Source organism: Trachurus japonicus, chromosome 21 (assembly GCF_045865225.1).
Source record: "Trachurus japonicus isolate A0001 chromosome 21, Traja_1.0".
Lineage (NCBI taxonomy): Eukaryota > Metazoa > Chordata > Actinopteri > Carangiformes > Carangidae > Trachurus > Trachurus japonicus.
The window spans coordinates 3,470,870-3,493,239 of record NC_140927.1 but is presented as its reverse complement, the minus strand read 5'-3'; the positions used below and the strand labels follow the sequence as shown (position 1 = coordinate 3,493,239).

At 41.0% G+C, this 22,370-nt stretch overlaps 1 protein-coding gene across 50 annotated transcripts in view; it reads right to left on the bottom strand.

Moving 5' to 3' along the window:
• Nucleotides 1-402: 402 nt before the first annotated feature.
• Nucleotides 403-22,370, bottom strand: part of clasp1a (cytoplasmic linker associated protein 1a) — a 132,727-nt gene continuing 110,759 nt past the window's right edge. For 21 of the 50 annotated variants that reach the window (XM_085765174.1, XM_085765190.1, XM_085765185.1 and 18 more), the window contains 6 exons: nucleotides 10,826-10,882; nucleotides 9,038-9,231; nucleotides 7,960-8,088; nucleotides 4,450-4,656; nucleotides 3,867-3,983; nucleotides 403-954 (listed from right to left, as the gene is read on the bottom strand). In XM_085765174.1, coding sequence (XP_085621300.1) covers nucleotides 868-954; nucleotides 3,867-3,983; nucleotides 4,450-4,656; nucleotides 7,960-8,088; nucleotides 9,038-9,231; nucleotides 10,826-10,882 — 791 coding nt within the window. In that variant the 3' untranslated portion in view covers nucleotides 403-867. The remainder of the gene's footprint in view (nucleotides 955-3,866; nucleotides 3,984-4,449; nucleotides 4,657-7,959; nucleotides 8,089-9,037; nucleotides 9,232-10,825; nucleotides 10,883-22,370) is intronic. The other 29 variants (XM_085765175.1, XM_085765191.1, XM_085765186.1 and 26 more) reach the window with 2 other exon arrangements.

The following is a 22,370-nucleotide window of genomic DNA, read 5'->3' as shown; positions in this document are numbered from 1 at the left end:
TATTTGCAGGATTGTCACTTTTGTGGCTGAAACTTGGCACCTTGTTCGGTCAATTTGATGGGAGGGAAATTTAAATCAATCAATCAATTGAATGATTCTAAAGTACAAATTAGAATAAAGAAATTAAGTGATGGTTCGGCTTTTTGAGCCCTGGTCCATAAACTTTAACATGAACTAAATATTCTCATACAATACTTTGTTTTTTTGTTTCACTTTTTTTTTCTTGCAGTATTTGGTTTTTTATGCCTCTGAACCAGAATGCATCCCAGAACCTACAGGCTCATTAACCATCATTGGGCCAGCCAAATGACACCTCATCCCAAACTGTAGCTGATCTGACTGAATTTTCTCTACGTTGATGTGACTAACAATAATCATAATAATTCATGGTATGATGAGTGAACTCCTTATGCTACCAAATCTGAGGGTTCAGGGAGAAACGGGACTCCATTTACAAAAAAAGGTGGTGTGGAGGCTGTGGGAATGACGGAGGAAGAGGAGGAGGAGGAGGAGGAGGAGGAGGAGGAGGAGGAGGAGAAAGTGCATTTCCCAAATCCAAAAACTCTAAACTTGTTGACTCCCTCCCCACCAGACTAAAACCAATCCAGTTACATTCAAAAGTTTTGAGAGCTGGGGCGGGGAGGAGGAGGAAGAGGAGGAGAGGGAGGAGGAAGAGGGGAGTAAATGACAGACACGTTGACAGAATCTCCTCGAGACGGGAGAGAAGCGCAGTGGAGCTGAAGTTACGCTGAAGAGGGAGGGAGGAAGGGGAGGAAGGGGGGGGGGGGGGTTGCGGCTCTGCCCTGGGAATCCAGGAACGCTGTCCGCCCGTCCTTCCACACGGTTTCCAAACTGAACCTCCGTCCATTAACTGTGAGAGGAGACGTCTGAGGAGCTGCTGCTATTGCTGTTGGTGGTTTGGGCTCGTTTGATGTACAGGTTCAGTAACTTCATCTGCAGGGTTAAACAAACAAACACAGGGTCAGGTTTACCTCAGACTGATTTAACTTCTAGATTTCTGCAGTGGAAATAATGTTGAACATTTCACAATAAGGACCAAAGGGGAGACAGGTGAATAGGGTAAACATTTTAACTAACAGATATCACCATGAAACTTCCCAAGTTCATCACTTACATTAAGTTTTGTCAAATTTTATGTTTAAATATGTAAATCAGGCAATATCTGATGAAATATGCACTAATTTGCATACATTTCCAGAACCAAAATCTGAACAAATGGATAAAGCCCCTTTCAAAATTCTTGTTTTATTTTGTTGACCTATTAGAGTCAGAAGTTTTTACAGAGGGGATTTTAGATATATCTTATTACCACTTTGTAAATGAGAAAATACTGTCGCCAGCCCTAAAAAATCAAATTTTTAGGAACAAAACGTTGTATAAATCAGGCTGTAACTGATATATCAACAATCCCCTCTGTAAAAACCTTCAGAATATAGACTGGAATAGAACTGGAAGGTTTGGTGTCTGTAAGTGCTGCTGAAGTGGAGATTTCAGGCTCAGAGTCTGAGGAAAAACTCATTTTGAGAAAACGGCCTTTAAAGACTTGTACTGTAAAATTCCATAGATTGTTAATGTAAATCATACTTTTACGATACAAAGGAGATGACAATTTTTGGAGCCTAGATCATTGTTGAGGAGAGAGAGAGCTTTACAATCATACCTGACATGACCTGGGTCAGACAACAGACACATCATAGTATGTCACAGTAGCTGTTAACTTTTGGTTAATTTAAGAAAAATCTACTGACAAATGAAGTAAAAAACCCACATGTGGATGTTCTACCATTTCTTTTGACTTGTCTGAGAGAATACATGTTAAGGAAGAAAAATAGCCCAAAATCTCAAAATTGATCAGTGCATGAAAAAACTGTGTTTTTGCCTGTAGTGTCTCTCCTTTATGTTCATGTGTTTATATTTTTGTCATCTTCATAGAACCCCTCAAATTCATCTCGCTACACTTCCTGCTCCAAACTGGTTTGCAGGTTGTTGTTGTTGTTGTTGACTCTGACAGCTCGGTGGGGTTTTCCGTAGATGTGGTGCATAATTTTCAAAAATCTACACTGCCTGTGTTTTTTAATCCTGGCAGCAGATGATCTGCAGCTCATGGTGGATTATAAAACAACAGAGAATCTGCAGTATACACCAGTCTCGATCAGCTAAAACAGTCAGATTCAAGACACTTGGAGCCAGCAGAGTGAAGCTAACACCAGGATTATACAATCTCTTCCTTGTTTTAGCATTGATCAGAATTAAAGGGGAAAAAAGGTCCAAATTGTAAAAAAAAAACAAAAAAACTTTCGTCTTTCAACTGGCTGCTCTGGAAGTCCAGTATAAAGAGCTTTGACAAAATCTGATCTATTTGAAATAAAAACAGGAGAAGAGCTTCTCGGCATCTTTATGGATTATTCTGGCAATTTTTCTCAACGATAAAAAGCTGTTTCACTTTCGCCTTCTTTATGACAAAACATGACTTTACAACCCAACCTCAGTTCAAAGGTTCAGTCAGCAACAATGGAGTCATACTGTATTATCACAAACAACAAGGTGTCAACTAAATAGAAACACTTAAACCATTACGTTCAATCCATAGAAACTGGTACAGCTGCATCTCCCTCAAACAGATTCAACCATCAGGTGTTTGCCACACTACAAGCAAAAACACTGTTTTTTCATGCACTGATCAATTTTGAGATTTTGGGCTAGTTTTCTTCCTTAACATGTATTCTCTCAGAAAAGTCAAAATAAATGGTAGAAAATCCACATTAAGGTGTTTTTATTTTACTTCATTTTGTCTCTTTCGTCAGTAGATTTCTCCTAAATTCACCAAAAGTTAACAGCTACTGTGACATACTGAGCTGTGTCTGTTGTCTGACCCATGTCATGTCAGGTATCATTGTAAAGCTCTCTCTCTCCTCAACAATGATGTAGTCATTTCCTCCGTATCAGCAACCAATCGTAAAATGATGATTTACATTAACAATCTATGGAATTTTACAGTACAAGTCTTTAAAGGCCGTTTTCTCAAAATGAGTTTTTCCTCAGACTCTGAGCCTGAAATCTCCACTTCAGCAGCACTTACAGACACCAAACCTTCCAGTTTTATTCCTGTCTATATTCTGAAGGTTTTTACAGAGGGGATTGTTGATATATCATTCACAGCCTGATTTATACAACATTTTATTCCTAAAAACAGGGAAAAATTGGATTTTTTTTTAGGGCTGGTGACAGTATTTTCTCATTTACAGAGTGATAAAAAGAGATATCCAAAATCCCCTCTGTAAAAACTTCTGACTCTAATATGTCAACAAAATAAAACAAGAATTTTGAAAGAGGTTTTATCCATTGTTCAGATTTTGGTTCTGGAAATGTATGCAAATTAGTGCATATTTCATCAGATATTGCCTCATTTACATATTTAAACATACAATTTGACAAAACTGGTAATACAAAAAATATTTGTCTTAATGTAAGTGATAAACTTGGGAAGTTTCATGGGGATATCTGTTAGTTAAAATTTTTACCCTATTCACCTGTAGTGTCTCCCCTTAAAAACCTTGGGAGTGGTCAGGTTAGGGGAGAGCCCCTTCATTCAGGTGAAGCTGACCCTCAGACCTCAGGTCTTATATAAGCCCAAGGACACACAGGCCGTAGTGAGAAGTAGGGCAAATATGAGCCTGTGCTTTATAATTGGACGACCAGTTGGAACCGGTTGAGGAACAACAGCATGGGAAGATGATAAGGCCCCGCGCCTGGCGGAGCGGTTTTGGTAAAACTGTGTTGTTTGTATATGTGTGTGTCTGTGTGCGTAGTTGTACATGCAACACCTTGATGGCGGTCGTCAGTACCTTGCTGCCTGTGAGTTGTGCCAGGTGGGGTTTGAGATCCTCGCCAATCACAGAGTAGATAGCTACCAGACAGAACACGCTGGCCTTGCGAACGCTGCTCTCTGTGTTGTCATAGCCCTGCAGAGAGACACCACACACACACACACACACACACACAGACAAGGTGTCAGCAGGAACGTGGGAGGAGTCACAGAGAGTGCAGAGTACACGCAAACATTTCCAGGGACAAATAAGGCAAATAATTTGCAGTGTCCAAATAAGCACATTGTCCAAATATGCCCTTTTGGAGCGGAGCAGGATGTTTCTGCTCCGACTGTCCCCAGAAACCTTGGCTCTCGTTATTGAAACTGTTCAAATTTGAAAAAAACCATCAGTCCGTTTCTTGACAGTCTGTTCATTGTTCATCCTTTTTTTGGATTTTATCAAACATTGAGGCTGGTGTCCTGTCAGAACTAAAGAAAAAGTTGAATTTCAGCTTTTCCGAGCAGCTCAAACTCATAAAAAACGTCTCCATCCAACAATAGGAGTCTACATTACTTTGACAATAAAAGCCTGTTTTTATTTTTATTTTTTTTACTCAGACCTGTAGAAGTCCGGGGATGATGTCAGGAAGGAGCGTCAGTAGTGAGTCCTTGGCGATGCGTTCAATGACTTTGGTTTGCATCTTGATGGCGGCTAGGTTGATGGGGTAGTCTGCTGTCTGCACGATGGGACACAGCACCTTGATGCACTGCTCCGGGTGGATGGACCCGGCCAGGGTGGACGCTGCCTCCTCGGCCGCACGCACCACCTACACACACACACGCACACACACACACACACACACACAAACACCAATCACATAATATGAGAAGAAAGAGATGAAACTTTGTGTTTATGTTATTCAGCGGGTGATAATTGGTTTCATAATGGGATTAACTACTATTACCTCATGCCTTGTATATGTTATAATTTGTCTACACATCTAACCAGTACCATTACTAAGAAAAAGTGTTATTTATTTATTTTATTTTTCAATTCTTGCATCACTATGCACTTTAATGCATTGTGTAGACTGTTTACATTTTTACTATGCACAGAGCATTATGCATTATTATTATTAACAGTCATTTATTATTAGTAGTATGTTTTTATTATTCTCACTGTTTTTTATGTATTACTTACTGCACTATGTTGTGGCTAGTGACATGTTGATGTCTTTGATGCTGTCTTTTGTCTATTATGTTTGTAATGCTTGCTGCAAATCCAATTTCCCTCAGGATATAAATAGAACTGAACTGAAATCACTTGTTAGTGCTACAAAAGATTCAAACTATTGTTCTGATGATTTCAGTGATTCATGGGAAGAATACATTTGTATTTTCTTGCTTTCGAACAGATTCAGAGTCAGATCAGTGGTTTCTTTTTGGTGACATTTGATTTTTAATCTTCGTTTGTTGTGTCAGTGTTTCCCATATGTGGATATATTTTTGGCAGTCAACAGCAACAAACTGACAGTGACTGCCACATAAGACTTTTTTTAACTTTTTTTTTTTTTTACCATTTCAGAAAAGTCAAATGTTATTTCATTGCAGAGCTATCTGCAGCTTTTTGATTGGCTCTGCCCCTCCTTGCCCCTCTCTCTCTGGATTTGTCTGTCACAGTGGCCACCAGGAGAAAACCCTGCTGCACTGCTGGACCATGTATCTGTCTCTTTATTGTGTGTGTATGTGTGTGTGTTGTCTAGAGCTGCTACAAATCTAAAAATACAGTTGTTCATATAATGTTTTAATTAAACTGTCCTGGTGAGAGGATTTCCCTCCAGTTAACCCTGAGTAACCCTCCAGGTTTCTCCTGTCTGTTCTTGAGTTAAAGGTCAAAGGTCATTGTGTTCAGCTATTGTTATTGTTTGTTCACATATCAAAACTGATTGTAAACCATCAGTTATTCATCTTTTGAACTCTGGGCTGTTTTCTGCTCCCTGTCTCTGCATACAGAGGTGAAGTCACGTGTGTGTGTGTGTGGTTCTATTCTACTGTACACAGCTCACACTGACTTGTCTGTCCAAATCAAACTGATCACATTCTTCTTTATTCCTAATGTAGATTATCATCTGGTGGACATTTATATAATCACTACACACTGTAAATACAAAGTAAATAAAAACCCAACAGCTTCTGTCTTTACTGCCTTAAAGATAAAACACTGAGAGGACCTTTGCCCTCTGTTGCTCTAAGCCTGGTCTGAACAGTCAGGGTGACACAGTCACACTCACTTCACACACTGGTAATTGTCCAGATAATAATAATAATAATAATAATAATGTCCCATAACAACACGAGCAGAGCAGGAACAGGAGGGGACAATGTCTCACTGAGCCACACACAGTGAAAGGATGCTGTGAGAGACTGTTGTTACCAGCTGTTGGTCACAGTGTCACTTTAAACACCTCTTATAGGTACCGTAAGTTAGAAGGTTTGAGCGGAGTTGTTTTTGAGGCAAATACAGAGACTGCTTGTCGAAAAACTGCCCCCGACCAGAATGCGTATCAGCGGTTTTGCATGAATTTACCTCTGAAACATAACGTCTCATAACGTTCTGTTATTATTTCATAGCGTGGTGAATGCGCAGGTCACAACTTGTCCACCAGAGCGTTTTGGAGTTGTTGGATTGTGTATTTGATGAGTTTGATGAGGGAAACCAAGAAATCCCATTAGCCTCCGTAGCGTAGCTCTGAGCAGCTCACGGCTCTGCTCCGCCGTTCTAAAAATAACTCTAGGGATTATGGCAATGAGCCAATTTGCCAAAATGTTAAAGGGATAGTTCAACATTTTGGCAAATTGGCCCATTGCCATAATCGCTATAGTCATAGCAGTAGGTTCGTTACCTTTATTTGTCGGTGTAAGCTATTTTTAGAACGGAGGAGCGGAGCGGCGAGCTGCTCAGAGCTACGTTACGGAGGCTAATGGAATTTCTTGGTTTCCCTCATCAAACTCATCAAATACAAAATCCCAAAACGCTTTCGTGGACAAGTTGTGACCTGCACATTCACCACGCTATGAGATAATAATGGAACATTACGAAACGGAGCCGTTTTCGAGGTAAATACAGGGTAAATACAGAGTCTGCTTGCTGAAAAACTGTCCCTGAACGCAACGCGCATCAGCGGTTTTGCATGAATTTACCTCTAAAACAGCTCCGTCTCATAACGTTCCGTTGTTATCTCATAGCGTGGTGATTGTGCAGCTCACAACTTGTCCACGACAGCCTTTTGGAGTTGTTAGGTTGTGTATTTGATGAGTTTGATGAGGAAAACCAAGAAATTCCCTTAGCCTCCGTAGCATAGCCCTGAGCAGCTCGCCGCTCCGCTCCTCCGTTCTAAAAATAGCTTACACCGACAATTAAAGGTAACGAACCTACTGCTATGACTATAGCGATTATGGCAATGGGCCAATTTGCCAAAACTATCCCTTTAAACTATCCCTTTCAAGTTTTTCCATAAAGAAAAGAGCCACAGTGAACACTGTGAGCAGCACTTGGTCACTATAAGTGGATTATCTAAACATCTTTTGTGTATGAATGATTCTGTCTCCCTATTTTCGATCATAGAAGTGTTTCCCCTGCAAAATAGGGATTACAAAATATTAAAGTTTAGTTTGTTCTGCCTTCATCCTCTCAACATGAAGCTTTTTATCAACTCATAGTTGAGTGAAAAAATAAATAGAATCACTTTGAATTGATAACACACCCCCTATTTTGACACCCTGAACAAATGTTTTTATGTATTACTGTAACTGAGTCTGTGAAAGATGTTGCTGGTGATGAATCCACAGAGATTAGGAGCTCTGTATCTCTCAACATCAACAGCCATTGAGCCTCATTGTTCTGATCAAGCACTAACTAGCAGCTGAGAGACTAGAGACAGTACACCAGGAGCTGGCAAAGACCAAAACAGATGGTTTTAGGCTACAAGTCGACACAACTGCTGCTCATACTTGCAAAAAAAAAAAAGTTTGCTAAGATCCCATCCATAATATGTCGAACTTGTGTTTTCAACTTGTTCCACGATACCCAACCAGGAAGAAGGGTTCAGGCAGACGTGGGTGCAGCGTACCTCCTTGTGAGAGTCTTTGTGAGCCTCCAGCGTCTTCATGATGGTGAGCTCAGCGTAGTTTTTGAAGCGGGCCGGCTGGTTCCTCAGGATCTCCTTCAGCACGCGCAGGGCCAGAGCTCTGATGGTGTGCTGGGGGGGGGGGGGCAGAGGCACAGGGAAGATGAACACATTAAAGGGATATTTCAACATTTTGGCAAATTCGCCTATTGCCATAATCCCTATGACAGGGGTAGGCAAATAAATTGGTCGAAGGGACAGAATTTTTCTCAACAGACACCTTGCGGGCCGGACATTAGAATAGGCCTTGATTGAAATTAAATTCACCTTTTTGCCTAATAATTTGGTTGTTTATATTTTTATTTTACTTGTGCACATCATTTTCATTTATATGCATCTTTGGTGTTTTGTATGATATAAAATGAAAAATCTTGACATCATCATAGCCTATCATGATTTACATATCATGCTGGAGCTTTACACTGCTGACTTGACATGACTGAGACATGCCCTGTGATTTTCATCTTAAATATGCAAGGAGGCTGACCATCACAGGACAGGTCTGTTCTGATGATACTAGTCATTGGTCCTGACATGTGTTTCTCTTCTATAACACAAATTCTACATCTCGGAGACGACGTCTTTCCACACACGAAAGTAGTTCTTAGTATTTGCTTCATGTGTCGTAATGTTACGCAATTATGTTTTTATCTCACAGCGTGGTGAATGTGCAGGTCACAACTTGTCCACGAAAGTGCTTTGGAGTTGTTGGATTGTGTATTTAGTTGTTATTGTTGTTGTTTTAGTAGTTATGAGGGAAACATAGAAATACCATGAACCTCCGTTGCGTTAGCTGAGCAGCTCGCGTCTCTGCCCCGCCGATCTAAAAACAGCTTGCACTGACAGTTAAAGGTAATGAACCTACTCCTAAGACTACAGGGATTATGGAAATAGGTGAATTTGCCAAAATGCTGAAATAGCCCTTTAACAGCAGAGATACCCCTCAACTGAATGATGTACCATGACTTCCATAAAAACACACACAGTCAAGAGCCACATGCAGAGTGGTGAGGTAACGTACATCTTTATCACCCAGCGTCTCCAGCAGGAGGAGCAGGATGGTTTTAAAGTGCTCGTCCCACACGGCCAGGCTGTCCTCCCGCGTGATCTTCAGCAGCTCCACCAGGGCGCCTTTCCGCTCCTCGGAGCGCTCGTTGTGATTGGACAGTTCCTTAAGAAGGTCAGCTACAAGGTCTGAGTGGTCCTGGCCGACTGCTTGTAGAGGAAAAAATGAAAAAGACTAAATAAAATCAATCAGTCAAAACAACCACACTACGCAGCACCAGCTCGACTCAACTCAGCACTGGTACCAGGTACTATTCTAGAGAGCATTTCCATTACAGGATAGTACCACCTTTAGTGTAGCCAGTCGTCATAGTGACAGCGCTTAATAAAATATAATAAAATTGAAAATAGATTCATGTGTTCAACATTTATTTATGTAAATGTGGTGATATCTGCGCTGCTCTGTTCTGTCCAGTTCACACCTAAAACTTCACTTTATATTCAAACAAACTAATGTGGCTGCCACAGTTGTAGAAGACCAACATTTATCTGTCAGAAGGAATTCTATCAGCCAGCGGTAAGAGCTAACAGGTAACTTCATCAGATCGCTTTCTCCCCGGGATGACGACGGAGGTTGACCCACTGGTGATGGCTCTCTGACCAATCAGTGGTCTGCAGTGTTTACACCTCACATTTTAGTACCACTTTGCCCGTTTTGTAACTTCGGCTGAGCAGGTATTAAAAATATAGTACCAGGTACCAGATTCCAGGCACTTTACCTAATGGAAACGCAAAAATACCAAGTTGAGTCGTAGTATCAGTTACTCATTTCACCTGCTAGAATTTCATTTAATAAACTAGTAAAGCATAGAATTAATGATCAGTCTCAAAAGTGCAAGAAAACCCGTAATAACTGACGCTGTGTGAGGGATCAATGGCTCAGCAATAGCTGAAGCTGTTGCATAATGGGATCTCAAAGTAGATTTTGACATTAAAGGGATACTTCACCCAAAATTAATAAACACAATACACTGTGTGTCTGAGCTACTACTACAACAAGGCTAAAAACAGAGATCAAATTATTTTTTTCTGAACAACTTTTACATGTTGCGGCTTCAGGACACTTGGGTCAGTACAGATGAGCAGTATGGAGGTATTTGGATGTTTCATAGTGTGTGTTTTGGATGATTCTAAAGTGAACTCTATCCGCCACCATTATATGAAAATCTGTTGCCGGACCCCCCCTGGAACTCCAAAAGTGTTTTGATGACTCTGAAAGTTCTCCAAACCCTTCCTTGGCATGACGGTGAGTAGAAAATTGGTGAATTATTGATTTTGGGTGAAGTATCCCTTTAAGGAATAAATGTTGGTGTGGCTTTTTAAAAAATAATTGTTATCTTGTGTTGTCTAGGTAAAATAAATCACTCATCTCATTCACTACTCTGTTACAGATGTTAGTCATGTTACAGAGCTGTGGATATCTACATATTGAAATAGAAATGATTCATTAGATTTATCAAATATAACGCTACAACTGCCAATCATTGTGTTCAATAGGGTTAGACAATGTTCTTTAGTGCAAGTGTCACCCTGGCAGCTACACACTGTCTGTTGGACACAGAGGGAGCTGGAGAACAAGTTATGAAGCTGAGGAAACAATGAAGGGAACTGAGAGTGAGTTATGCAACACAGACAGAAGGGTGAGTGGAGTGAAGGTCCAGTCAGTAAACTGGTCAAAGCGGTGCAGTGTGGGAGACTGTGAGTCAGTGAGTAAGAGAACTAAGGCGGGGGGAGGCGTCTTTACCAGGGCCAAACACCTTGGGGAGCGTCATCTTGTTTTCACCACTGTCCTGACGTCGGCCTGAAGAGGAGGAGGGGGCGGGGCGGAGGAGGAGGAGGAGGAGGAGGAGGAGGAGGAGGAGGAGGAGGAGGAGGGATGGAGGTGGAGATGGGGGACAGAAGGGAGGGGGGGGGGGCAGGAGGCAAAGGATGTGATGACAACAACTGATACACACAGAGCGGTTTACAACAGTGGGGCTGCACACTTACACACTTGTGACTAAACAAAACTGTTCTAAATACAACAAACTACACATCATTACTGACCTGTTTGTGGTGGAGGTAGTTTTTTTAAAAAAAATTTATGATCACACCTAGGGTTGCAAAATTCCGGGAATTTTCAAAGTTGGAAACTTTCCATGGGAATTAACAGGAATATATGGGAATTAACAGGAATATATGGGAATTAAGGGGAATATATGGGAATAAACGGGAATAAATCCGAAATTTACTAAATTGAAGGTCGGCCCTTAACGGGGAACTTAAATATAGTTGGGGGAAATATATTGTAGCATAATCTTGGCTAAAACAACCAGATTTAATGCAAGTACACTTGACTATGATATTCCTCCATCACATGCACACAGCACACTGGGGGGGGGGGGGGGGGGAGTAATATTTTACTCAACATTCATGTTTTTGTTGTTCAGTAAAAGAATTGATTGTTCATACAAGAATTAAAACTATTTACATGATACAGTTTGTTTAAATTACCCCCAATTTCCAGTTAATTCCCATAAATTCCCAATAATTCCCATAAATTCCCATAATTCCCATGGAAAGTTTCCATTTGGAATATTTCCAAAATTCCCCAGCTTAACTTCCCATGAAAAGTTTCTGGAAATTTACCGGAAATTTTCCACCCCTTTGCCACCCTACTTGTGACTGAGGTAAACAAAACTGTTCTAAATACAACAAACTACACATCATTACTGTCCTGTTTGTGGTGCAGGTAGGTTTTTTTATGATGACACCACAGCATGAGCTGGTCAGTTTACACAGTGGGGGGGGCGATGAGGGGGACGTCATGACTGATGGCTCGTGTGCTTCGGACTCAACTAAATGCAGGGACAGAGAGCGGTGGGAGGGTGGGGTGGGGCAACATGCAGCAAACAACTGGAGACTCGCTGCTCAGACACACGGTGAGCATCCTAACTAACCACTCAGCTGTTGGATTCTCACTTTTTTGTGCAACAACAAAAAAAAGAAGAGGAGGTTTCATCACATTAAAATATAATGTCAGAAACTGTGTGTCATCAGCTGCACAGACCCATAGGCATCCAATCACGCTGGTTGCGTGCAGGGATGCATGGGTGTGCAAGCTCGTGCACAACAAACAGAAGCGTCTAATATTAAAGGAGCCATATGTAAGAAGTGGCAAGTAATCATAAAATCACCCAATATGTCACCAGCAGTGATGAGAACAATGGTGTTTAAAATAACGGTGTTACTAACGGGGCTACTATTTCAATAACGAGTAATCAAAGAAGTGACTGATTACCCCGTTACAACGCTGTTATGAAAATTAAAAAGCACCGTTGCGCTGTTACTTGACTCAAGAAGTCCCATCAGAAGATAATACACCGGTTTAAGTGTAGGACGTTATATACACATTTTTCTCAGTCAATCAACTGGTCGGAAAAAGCTGTTTATCTGGAACTAACCAACTCACTCAGTATCCATCCACACAGACAGGCTCCGCGACGCGCTGTATCACTCCACCATCAGCTGTTTGGACCAGCGGTGTGTGGAAGAGGCGGAGTGATACAGCGTGTCACAGAGCCTGTCTGTGTGGAGGAATACTGAGTGAGTTGGTTAGTGCAGTAGTTAGATAAACGGGGGTTAGGGAGGGAAGTCCCAGTCATTTGACATATTTTGGCATTTTATAAAAAATAATAAAATGCAATAGTTACTTTCCTGGTAATTAATGACTTTTATCATGAAGTAACTCAGTTAGTAACTCAGTTACTTTTTGGGGAAAGTAACTAGTAACTATAACTAGAAAATTTCCTCTCGGGAAATTTTGAATGGGCCGCGGGGCTACTGCCGATTTTGCCATCTCTGTCAACATGGGAATCAAACCCACGATCTTAAGCGCAAGACAGAGCTGATCAGACAGACACATGATCATCTTTCTATAAGCACTGATATGGAGGAGCTGTAACCACATTAGGTTGCCTGTGTGTGTGTGTGTGTGTGTGTGTGTGTGTGTGTGTGTGTGTGTGTGTGTGTGTGTGTGTGTGTGTGTGTGTGACACCAACAAGGTTTAACTTTAAAACCAGATGAAATCATGGTTTAAGTTTAAATTCTGTTGCACGTTAACTGTGTTTTAATCACATGAAGGTGTGTGTGTGTGTGTGTTTGTGTGTGTGTGTGTGTGTGTGTGACTGTAATCACATGAAGCTGGCTCTAGAGTCTGTGTGTGTGTGACTGACTTGACACATAGTTAGTTAGTAGCTGCATCCTGTGTCAGTCTGATTTAGCTGTGTCTGTGTTTATAAACATTTAAACGAGCGCCAGGTGGATTGTTTATGAAGTTAACGAGCTCTGGCCTGAGGATCAAAGAGGTTACCACGGCGATAGGGGCCCCCGCAGGCTGAGACAGACAGAAACGTGGAGAAAAACAGCCATTTTCTGCCTCTAAACCGGTCTCACAATTAGGCCTAGCATGAGAAAACGGTAACTCCTATCAGAACAAAACACAGATCAACGTTGCTCTAAGGACTTACTGAAAATTTCGGTACGATTTGGTGTTTCTACAGTAAATATTTTGGCGACGCTGGCAGTTTTAAAACATCAGGCCGTTCTGCTCCTCTCAGAAAATATTTGTATTGGACTCAATGAGGAGCAGGGACAGACGTGGCCGCACTCAGAGGCTGATTCTGTCAATTCTGTAAGTCTCTCTGATATTTTGAGCACATGACATGAGAGATAACAAGTTTGTCTTACAAATTCTGAAAAAATTATGTCTGTAGAGTGTAAATTGTGGCCGTGGTCACAGTTTATCCAGAAAAAATACAGAATGTTTCTTCACTCTCTCCCACTCTAACCGATGATGTCACGCACTCTGACACGAACATTCTGTCCAATACACACCCATTATAATCTCATAATTTCTCCAAAAATGATCATGGTCATTGATCAGGGATTGATCAAAAACTATATGACCTATCAAAACGTGGAGTAATACGACAATACACAAGACTTGTGTCTACTGTTTAAAGTTTAAATGGAGTCTCTAGGTGAAAGTATGCCTGAGCAGTAGACGTTTGTTAAACTCCAATGATTGGTCTTTTTTTCCCGCCCGTCCCATTGACTTACATGCAAAAATTTTGCGCAGTAAATCGCGACTTACGTCGCGAAATATTCGTACACTGTTGAGAAAAGTAATAGCACAGCGATCCCGATCAAGCCGCACGTTTTGATATATAATATGTCCTGCAACTCTTCGAGTTGCAGGACTAGTAGCGGACCGAAAGTCGGCCGGAAGTGGAAAAATAATAATAACTAGAAAATTTCCTCTCGGGAAATTTTGAATGGGCCACGGGAGCTACTGCGGGTTGTGCCATCTCTGTCAACATGAGAATCAAACCCACGATCTTAAGGTCAAGACAGAGCTGATCAGACAGACACATGATCATCTTTCTATAAGCACTGATATGGAGGAGCTGTAACCACATTAGGTTACCTGTGTGTGTGTGTGTGTGTGTGTGTGTGTGTGTGTGTGTGTGTGTGTGTGTGTGTGTGTGTGTGTGTGTGTGTGTGTGTGTGTGTGTGTGTGTGTGTGTAATCACATGAAGCTGGCTCTAGAGTCTGTGTGTGTGTGTGTGACTGACTTGACACATAGTTAGTTAGTAGCTGCATCCTGTGTCAGTCTGATTTAGCTGTGTCTGTGTTTATAAACATTTAAACGAGCGCCAGGTGGATTGTTTATGAAGTTAACGAGCCCTGGCCTGAGGATCAAAGAGGTTACCACGGCGATAGGGGCCCCCGCAGGCTGAGACAGACAGAAACGTGGAGAAAAACAGCCATTTTCTGCCTCTAAACCGGCCTCACAATTAGGCTTAGCATGACAAAACGGTAACTCCTATCAGAACAAAACACAGATCAACGTTGCTCTAAGGACTTAATGAAAATTTCGGTACGATTTGGTGTTTCTACAGTAAATATTTTGGCGACGCTGGCAGTTTTAAAACATCAGGCCGTTCTGCTCCTCTCAGAAAATATTTGTATTGGACTCAATGAGGAGCAGGGACAGACGTGGCCGCACTCAGAGGCTGATTCTGTCAATTCTGTAAGTCTCTCTGATATTTTGAGCACATGACATGAGAGATAACAAGTTTGTCTTACAAATTCTGAAAAAATTATGTCTGTAGAGTGTAAATTGTGGCCGTGGTGGCAATTTATCCAGAAAAAATACAGAATGTTTCTTCACTCTCTCCCACTCTAACCGATGATGTCACGCACTCTGACACGAACATTCCATGCAATACACACCCATTATAAACTCATAATTTCTCCAAAAATGATCATGGTCATTGATCAGGGATTGATCAAAAACTATATGACCTATCAAAACGTGGAGTAATACGACAATACACAAGACTTGTGTCTACTGTTTAAAGTTTAAATGGAGTCTCTAGGTGAAAGTATGCCTGAGCAGTAGACTTTTGTTAAACTCCAATGATTGGTCTTTTTCGGTCTTTTTTTTTCGCCCGTCCCATTGACTTACATGCAAAATTTTTGCGCAGTTTTTCGCGACTACGTCGCGAAAAATTCGTAAACTGTTGAGAAAAGTAATAGCACAGCGATCCCGATCAGGACGCACGTTTTGATATATAATATGTCCTGCAACTCTTCGAGTTGCAGGACTAGTAGCACATCGAAAATCGGCCGGAAGTGGAAAAATAATAATAACTAGAAAATTTCCTCTCGGGAAATTTTGAATGGGCCGCGGGGCTACTGCCGATTTTGCCATCTCTGTCAACATGGGAATCAAACCCACGATCTTAAGCGCAAGACAGAGCTGATCAGACAGACACATGATCATCTTTCTATAAGCACTGATATGGAGGAGCTGTAACCACATTAGGTTACCTGTGTGTGTGTGTGTGTGTGTGTGTGTGTGTGTGTGTGTGTGTGTGTGTGTGTGTGTGTGTGTGTGGTGTGTGTGTGGTGTGTGTGTGTGTGTGTGTGTGTGTGTGACACCAACAAGGTTTAACTTTAAAACCAGATGAAATCATGGTTTAAGTTTAAATTCTGTTGCACGTTAACTGTGTTTTAATCACATGAAGGTGTGTGTGTGTGTGTGTTTGTGTGTGTGTGTGTGTGTGTGTGACTGTAATCACATGAAGCTGGCTCTAGAGTCTGTGTGTGTGTGACTGACTTGACACATAGTTAGTTAGTAGCTGCATCCTGTGTCAGTCTGATTTAGCTGTGTCTGTGTTTATAAACATTTAAACGAGCGCCAGGTGGATTGTTTATGAAGTTAACGAGCTCTGGCCTGAGGATCAAAGAGGTTACCACGGCGATAGGGGCCCCCGCAGGCTGAGACAGACAGAAACGTGGAGAAAAACAGCCATTTTCTGCCTCTAAACCGGTCTCACAATTAGGCCTAGCATGAGAAAACGGTAACTCCTATCAGAACAAAACACAGATCAACGTTGCTCTAAGGACTTACTGAAAATTTCGGTACGATTTGGTGTTTCTACAGTAAATATTTTGGCGACGCTGGCAGTTTTAAAACATCAGGCCGTTCTGCTCCTCTCAGAAAATATTTGTATTGGACTCAATGAGGAGCAGGGACAGACGTGGCCGCACTCAGAGGCTGATTCTGTCAATTCTGTAAGTCTCTCTGATATTTTGAGCACATGACATGAGAGATAACAAGTTTGTCTTACAAATTCTGAAAAAATTATGTCTGTAGAGTGTAAATTGTGGCCGTGGTCACAGTTTATCCAGAAAAAATACAGAATGTTTCTTCACTCTCTCCCACTCTAACCGATGATGTCACGCACTCTGACACGAACATTCTGTCCAATACACACCCATTATAATCTCATAATTTCTCCAAAAATGATCATGGTCATTGATCAGGGATTGATCAAAAACTATATGACCTATCAAAACGTGGAGTAATACGACAATACACAAGACTTGTGTCTACTGTTTAAAGTTTAAATGGAGTCTCTAGGTGAAAGTATGCCTGAGCAGTAGACGTTTGTTAAACTCCAATGATTGGTCTTTTTCGGTCTTTTTTTTTCGCCCGTCCCATTGACTTACATGCAAAATTTTTGCGCAGTTTTTCGCGACTACGTCGCGAAAAATTTGTAAACTGTTGAGAAAAGTAATAGCACAGCGATCCCGATCAGGACGCACGTTTTGATATATAATATGTCCTGCAACTCTTCGAGTTGCAGGACTAGTAGCGAATCGAAAATCGTCCGGAAGATGAAGGAGAATAATAACTAGAAAAAACATTTCCAAGAATGGAAATGGTGTGAATGCTGGAGGCAATGCTGAATGAGCTGAAGAAATTGTTGAAAGAAAGAAAGAAAGAAAGATTGAAACAAGAGAGAAAAAAGAAAAGGACAGAAAGAAAGAAAGAAAGAAAGAAAGAAATGGAGTAAAAACAAAGGAAGAGAAAAGGAGTAGAAAGAAAGAAACAAACAAACAAACAAAGAAGTAAAAAGACAGAAATGGAGTGAAAGAAAGAAAGAAAGAAAGAAAGAAAGAAAGAAAGAAATAGAAAGAAAGAAAGAAAGAATCAAACAAACAAACAAACAAAGAAGTAAAAAGACAGAAATGGAGTGAAAGAAAGAAAGAAAGAAAGAAAGAAGAAAAAGAGAGAGGGGGATGATAGATAGAAAGAGGTAGATGGATGGATGGATGGATGGATAGAGAGGGAAGGATAGAAAAAGTTACGTAAAATACAAATGAAGGAGTAGAAGAAAGAAAGAAAGAAAGAAAAAAAGGAGACAGAGGGGTTGAAAAATAGGGAGGGGTATAGATAGATAGATAGATAGATAGATAGATAGATAGATAGATAGATAGATAGATAGATAGATAGATAGATAGATAGATAGATAGATAGATAGATAGATAGATAGATAGATAGATAGATAGATAGATAGATAGATAGATAGATAGATAGATAGATAGATAGATAGGACACATGTTAAAAGCTGCATCCTATGTCCTAGGCTCCACCTGTAATTGTACTACTATTAATAGAGTTGGCAAGACTAAACGTCTGAACTTAAATTCATGAGAAAAATATAAATTGTTGGAGATGTTTACATCAAAAGTATAAAATAATTGAGAGCCTGATGAATTTGAGCTGAAAACCTGTGTGTGTGTCTGGGTGTGTGAGTCTGGCGGTCTCTTTGTCTGTGTGTACATGTGCAGAAAGTAAAACTGTTAAGCGCCACAGAACTCCTCTCTCCCTAATGATCTGATTGATTACACCTGTGTGGCAGCCTGCCCTCAGAAGTTACCATGGTGACTCAACTAACTGCTTACATTTTACTGTGTGGAACAGTGTTGTGTTTGTGTGTTTGTCTGTTTGTGTATGTGTGCATGTGTGACTGTGTGTGAGTGTCTGTGTGTGTCTGTCTGTGTGAGTGTGATGCCTGTGTTTGTGCGTGGACATCCTCTGTCAGTCTGGTTTATCATGTGTCTGTGTGGGGCTGTGTTTAAAAACATCTTAACGAGCGGCCAGGCTGCACCTGTATAGACATGATAACGAGCTGGCCGCTACAGCTGGACCAACTGCACACAGAGCAGAGCAGAGCAGAGAGATTTGAGCTCTGTGCAGCTTCCGAAAACAGCCCAGAAAAAGAGAACCGTACCTCTTATTAGAATGTGGTCATGACTACTGGGAGAGGAGACCTTCCTGAGCACATTGATGTGCATTAAATGTTTGTAGGGCAAAAACTTTTCTCAGGCTCGCAAGGTAGAAAAGGGGGGCATTTCTGTTTTTCTAAAAAAAATCAGCTCCTACTTTTATATTGAAGTGGATGAGCCACTGGAGCGGGTCTAGCTGGACAATTAGGCTCACTGAGACAATTCTGTAAGTCTGTCTGCTGTTCTGAGCACATTAAATGAGACACGACAAGTGTGGCTACAAACCGGTGAGGAAATCATGTGTCTAGAGTTTAATTTCTGGCCGTGCTGGCAATTTATCCAGAAAAAATCCTGAATGTTTTTTCGATCCCTCTCACTCTAACGATGATGTCACTCACTCTAAGCCCTGCTCGTTAAGCGCAATACACAACCATTATAAAGTTGAATTTTGTGAAAAATTTTAATGATTTTAAAACAGCCAACAATCTAAAACTGTTGAAGATATCAATAAGATGAGTCATACGGGAATAGATTAAAAGTTTGTCTACAATTTAAAAGACAAATGGAGTCTGTGGGAGAAAGTATGCTGACGTTTTAGAGGTTCAAAGAAGTAAGAAGATTTTAAAAGTTTGAAGACGTTTTCAATGCATTCCTATGGGAAAAAATTTGCAGAAAAAGTTAAATATTTTAAAAAGTATAAATAGTATAAAAGAGAAAAGTCATAGCACCCTTGTCCTGAAAAAGCCACACGTTTTGATATATGAATGGTTGAAATAGCACAAAGTATGAAGGAGTAGAAGATGTCTGAAAAAGGGTGAAAGTAGTAAGAATAATAATAATAATAATAAGTATAAAGAAAATGGCCGAACTGAATAACAATAGTGTGAATGCTTCCAGCATTCACACTAACTAGAAAATTTCCTCTCGGGAAATTTTGAATGGGCCGCGGGGCTACTGCCGGTTTTGCCATCTCTGTCAACATGGGAATCAAACCCACGATCTTAAGCGCAAGACAGAGCTGATCAGACAGACACATGATCATCTTTCTATAAGCACTGATATGGAGGAGCTGTAACCACATTAGGTTAACTGTGTGTGTGTGTGTGTGTGTGTGTGTGTGTGTGTGTGTGTGTGTGTGTGTGTGTGTGTGTGTGTGTGTGTGTGTGTGTGTGTGTGTGTGTGTGTGTGTATGTGTGTGTGTGTGTGTGTGTGTGTGTGTGTGTTTGTGTGTGTGTGTGTGACACCAACAAGGTTTAACTTTAAAACCAGATTAAATCATGGTTTAAGTTTAAATTCTGTTGCACGTTAACTGTGTTTTAATCACATGAAGGTGTGTGTGTGTTTGTGTGTGTGTGTGTGTGTGTGTGTGTGTGTGTGTGTGTGTGTGTGTGTGTGTGTGTGTGTGTGTGTGACTGTAATCACATGAAGCTGGCTCTAGAGTCTGTGTGTGTGTGTGTGACTGACTTGACACATAGTTAGTTAGTAGCTGCATCCTGTGTCAGTCTGATTTAGCTGTGTCTGTGTTTATAAACATTTAAACGAGCGCCAGGTGGATTGTTTATGAAGTTAACGAGCTCTGGCCTGAGGATCAAAGAGGTTACCACGGCGATAGGGGCCCCCGCAGGCTGAGACAGACAGAAACGTGGAGAAAAACAGCCATTTTCTGCCTCTAAACCGGTCTCACATTTAGGCTTAGCATGACAAAACGGTAACTCCTATCAGAACAAAACACAGATCAACGTTGCTCTAAGGACTTAATGAAAATTTCGGTACGATTTGGTGTTTCTACAGTAAATATTTTGGCGACGCTGGCAGTTTTAAAACATCAGGCCGTTCTGCTCCTCTCAGAAAATATTTGTATTGGACTCAATGAGGAGCAGAGACAGACGTGGCCGCACTCAGAGGCTGATTCTGTAAGTTCTGTAAGTCTCTCTGATATTTTGAGCACATGACATGAGAGATAACAAGTTTGTCTTACAAATTCTGAAAAAATTATGTCTGTAGAGTGTAAATTGTGGCCGTGCTGACAGTTTATCCAGAAAAAATACAGAATGTTTCTTCACTCTCTCCCACTCTAACCGATGATGTCACGCACTCTGACACGAACATTCCATGCAATACACACCCATTATAAACTCATAATTTCTCCAAAAATGATCATGGTCATTGATCAGGGATTGATCAAAAACTATATGACCTATCAAAACGTGGAGTAATACGACAATACACAAGACTTGTGTCTACTGTTTAAAGTTTAAATGGAGTCTCTAGGTGAAAGTATGCCTGAGCAGTAGACGTTTGTTAAACTCCAATGATTGGTCTTTTTCGCTCTTTTTTTTCCGCCCGTCCCATTGACTTACATGCAAAATTTTTGCGCAGTTTTTCGCGACTACGTCGCGAAAAATTCGTAAACTGTCGAGAAAAGTAATAGCACAGCGATCCCGATCAAGACGCACGTTTTGATATATAATATGTCCTGCAACTCTTCGAGTTGCAGGACTAGTAGCGAATCGAAATCTGGCCGGAAGTGGAAAAATAATAACTAGAAAATTTCCTCTCGGGAAATTTTGAATGGGCCACGGGAGCTACTGCGGGTTGTGCCATCTCTGTCAACATGGGAATCAAACCCACGATCTTAAGGTCAAGACAGAGCTGATCAGACAGACACATGAAGCTGGCTCTAGAGTCTGTGTGTGACTGACTTGTCACATAGTTAGTTAGTAGCTGCATCCTGTGTCAGTCTGATTTAGCTGTGTCTGTGTTTATAAACATTTAAACGAGCGCCAGGTGGATTGTTTATGAAGTTAACGAGCTCTGGCCTGAGGATCAAAGAGGTTACCACGGCGATAGGGGCCCCCGCAGGCTGAGACAGACAGAAACGTGGAGAAAAACAGCCATTTTCTGCCTCTAAACCGGCCTCACAATTAGGCTTAGCATGACAAAACGGTAACTCCTATCAGAACAAAACACAGATCAACGTTGCTCTAAGGACTTACTGAAAATTTCGGTACGATTTGGTGTTTCTACAGTAAATATTTTGGCGACGCTGGCAGTTTTAAAACATCAGGCCGTTCTGCTCCTCTCAGAAAATATTTGTATTGGACTCAATGAGGAGCAGGGACAGACGTGGCCGCACTCAGAGGCTGATTCTGTAAGTTCTGTAAGTCTCTCTGATATTTTGAGCACATGACATGAGAGATAACAAGTTTGTCTTACAAATTCTGAAAAAATTATGTCTGTAGAGTGTAAATTGTGGCCGTGGTGGCAATTTATCCAGAAAAAATACAGAATGTTTCTTCACTCTCTCCCACTCTAACCGATGATGTCACGCACTCTGACACGAACATTCCATGCAATACACACCCATTATAAACTCATAATTTCTCCAAAAATGATCATGGTCATTGACCAGGGATTGATCAAAAACTATATGACCTATCAAAACGTGGAGTAATACGACAATACACAAGACTTGTGTCTACTGTTTAAAGTTTAAATGGAGTCTCTAGGTGAAAGTATGCCTGAGCAGTAGACGTTTGTTAAACTCCAATGATTGGTCTTTTTCGCTCTTTTTTTTTCGCCCGTCCCATTGACTTACATGCAAAATTTTGCGTAGTTTTTCGCGACTTACGTCGCGAAAAATTCGTACACTGTTGAGAAAAGTA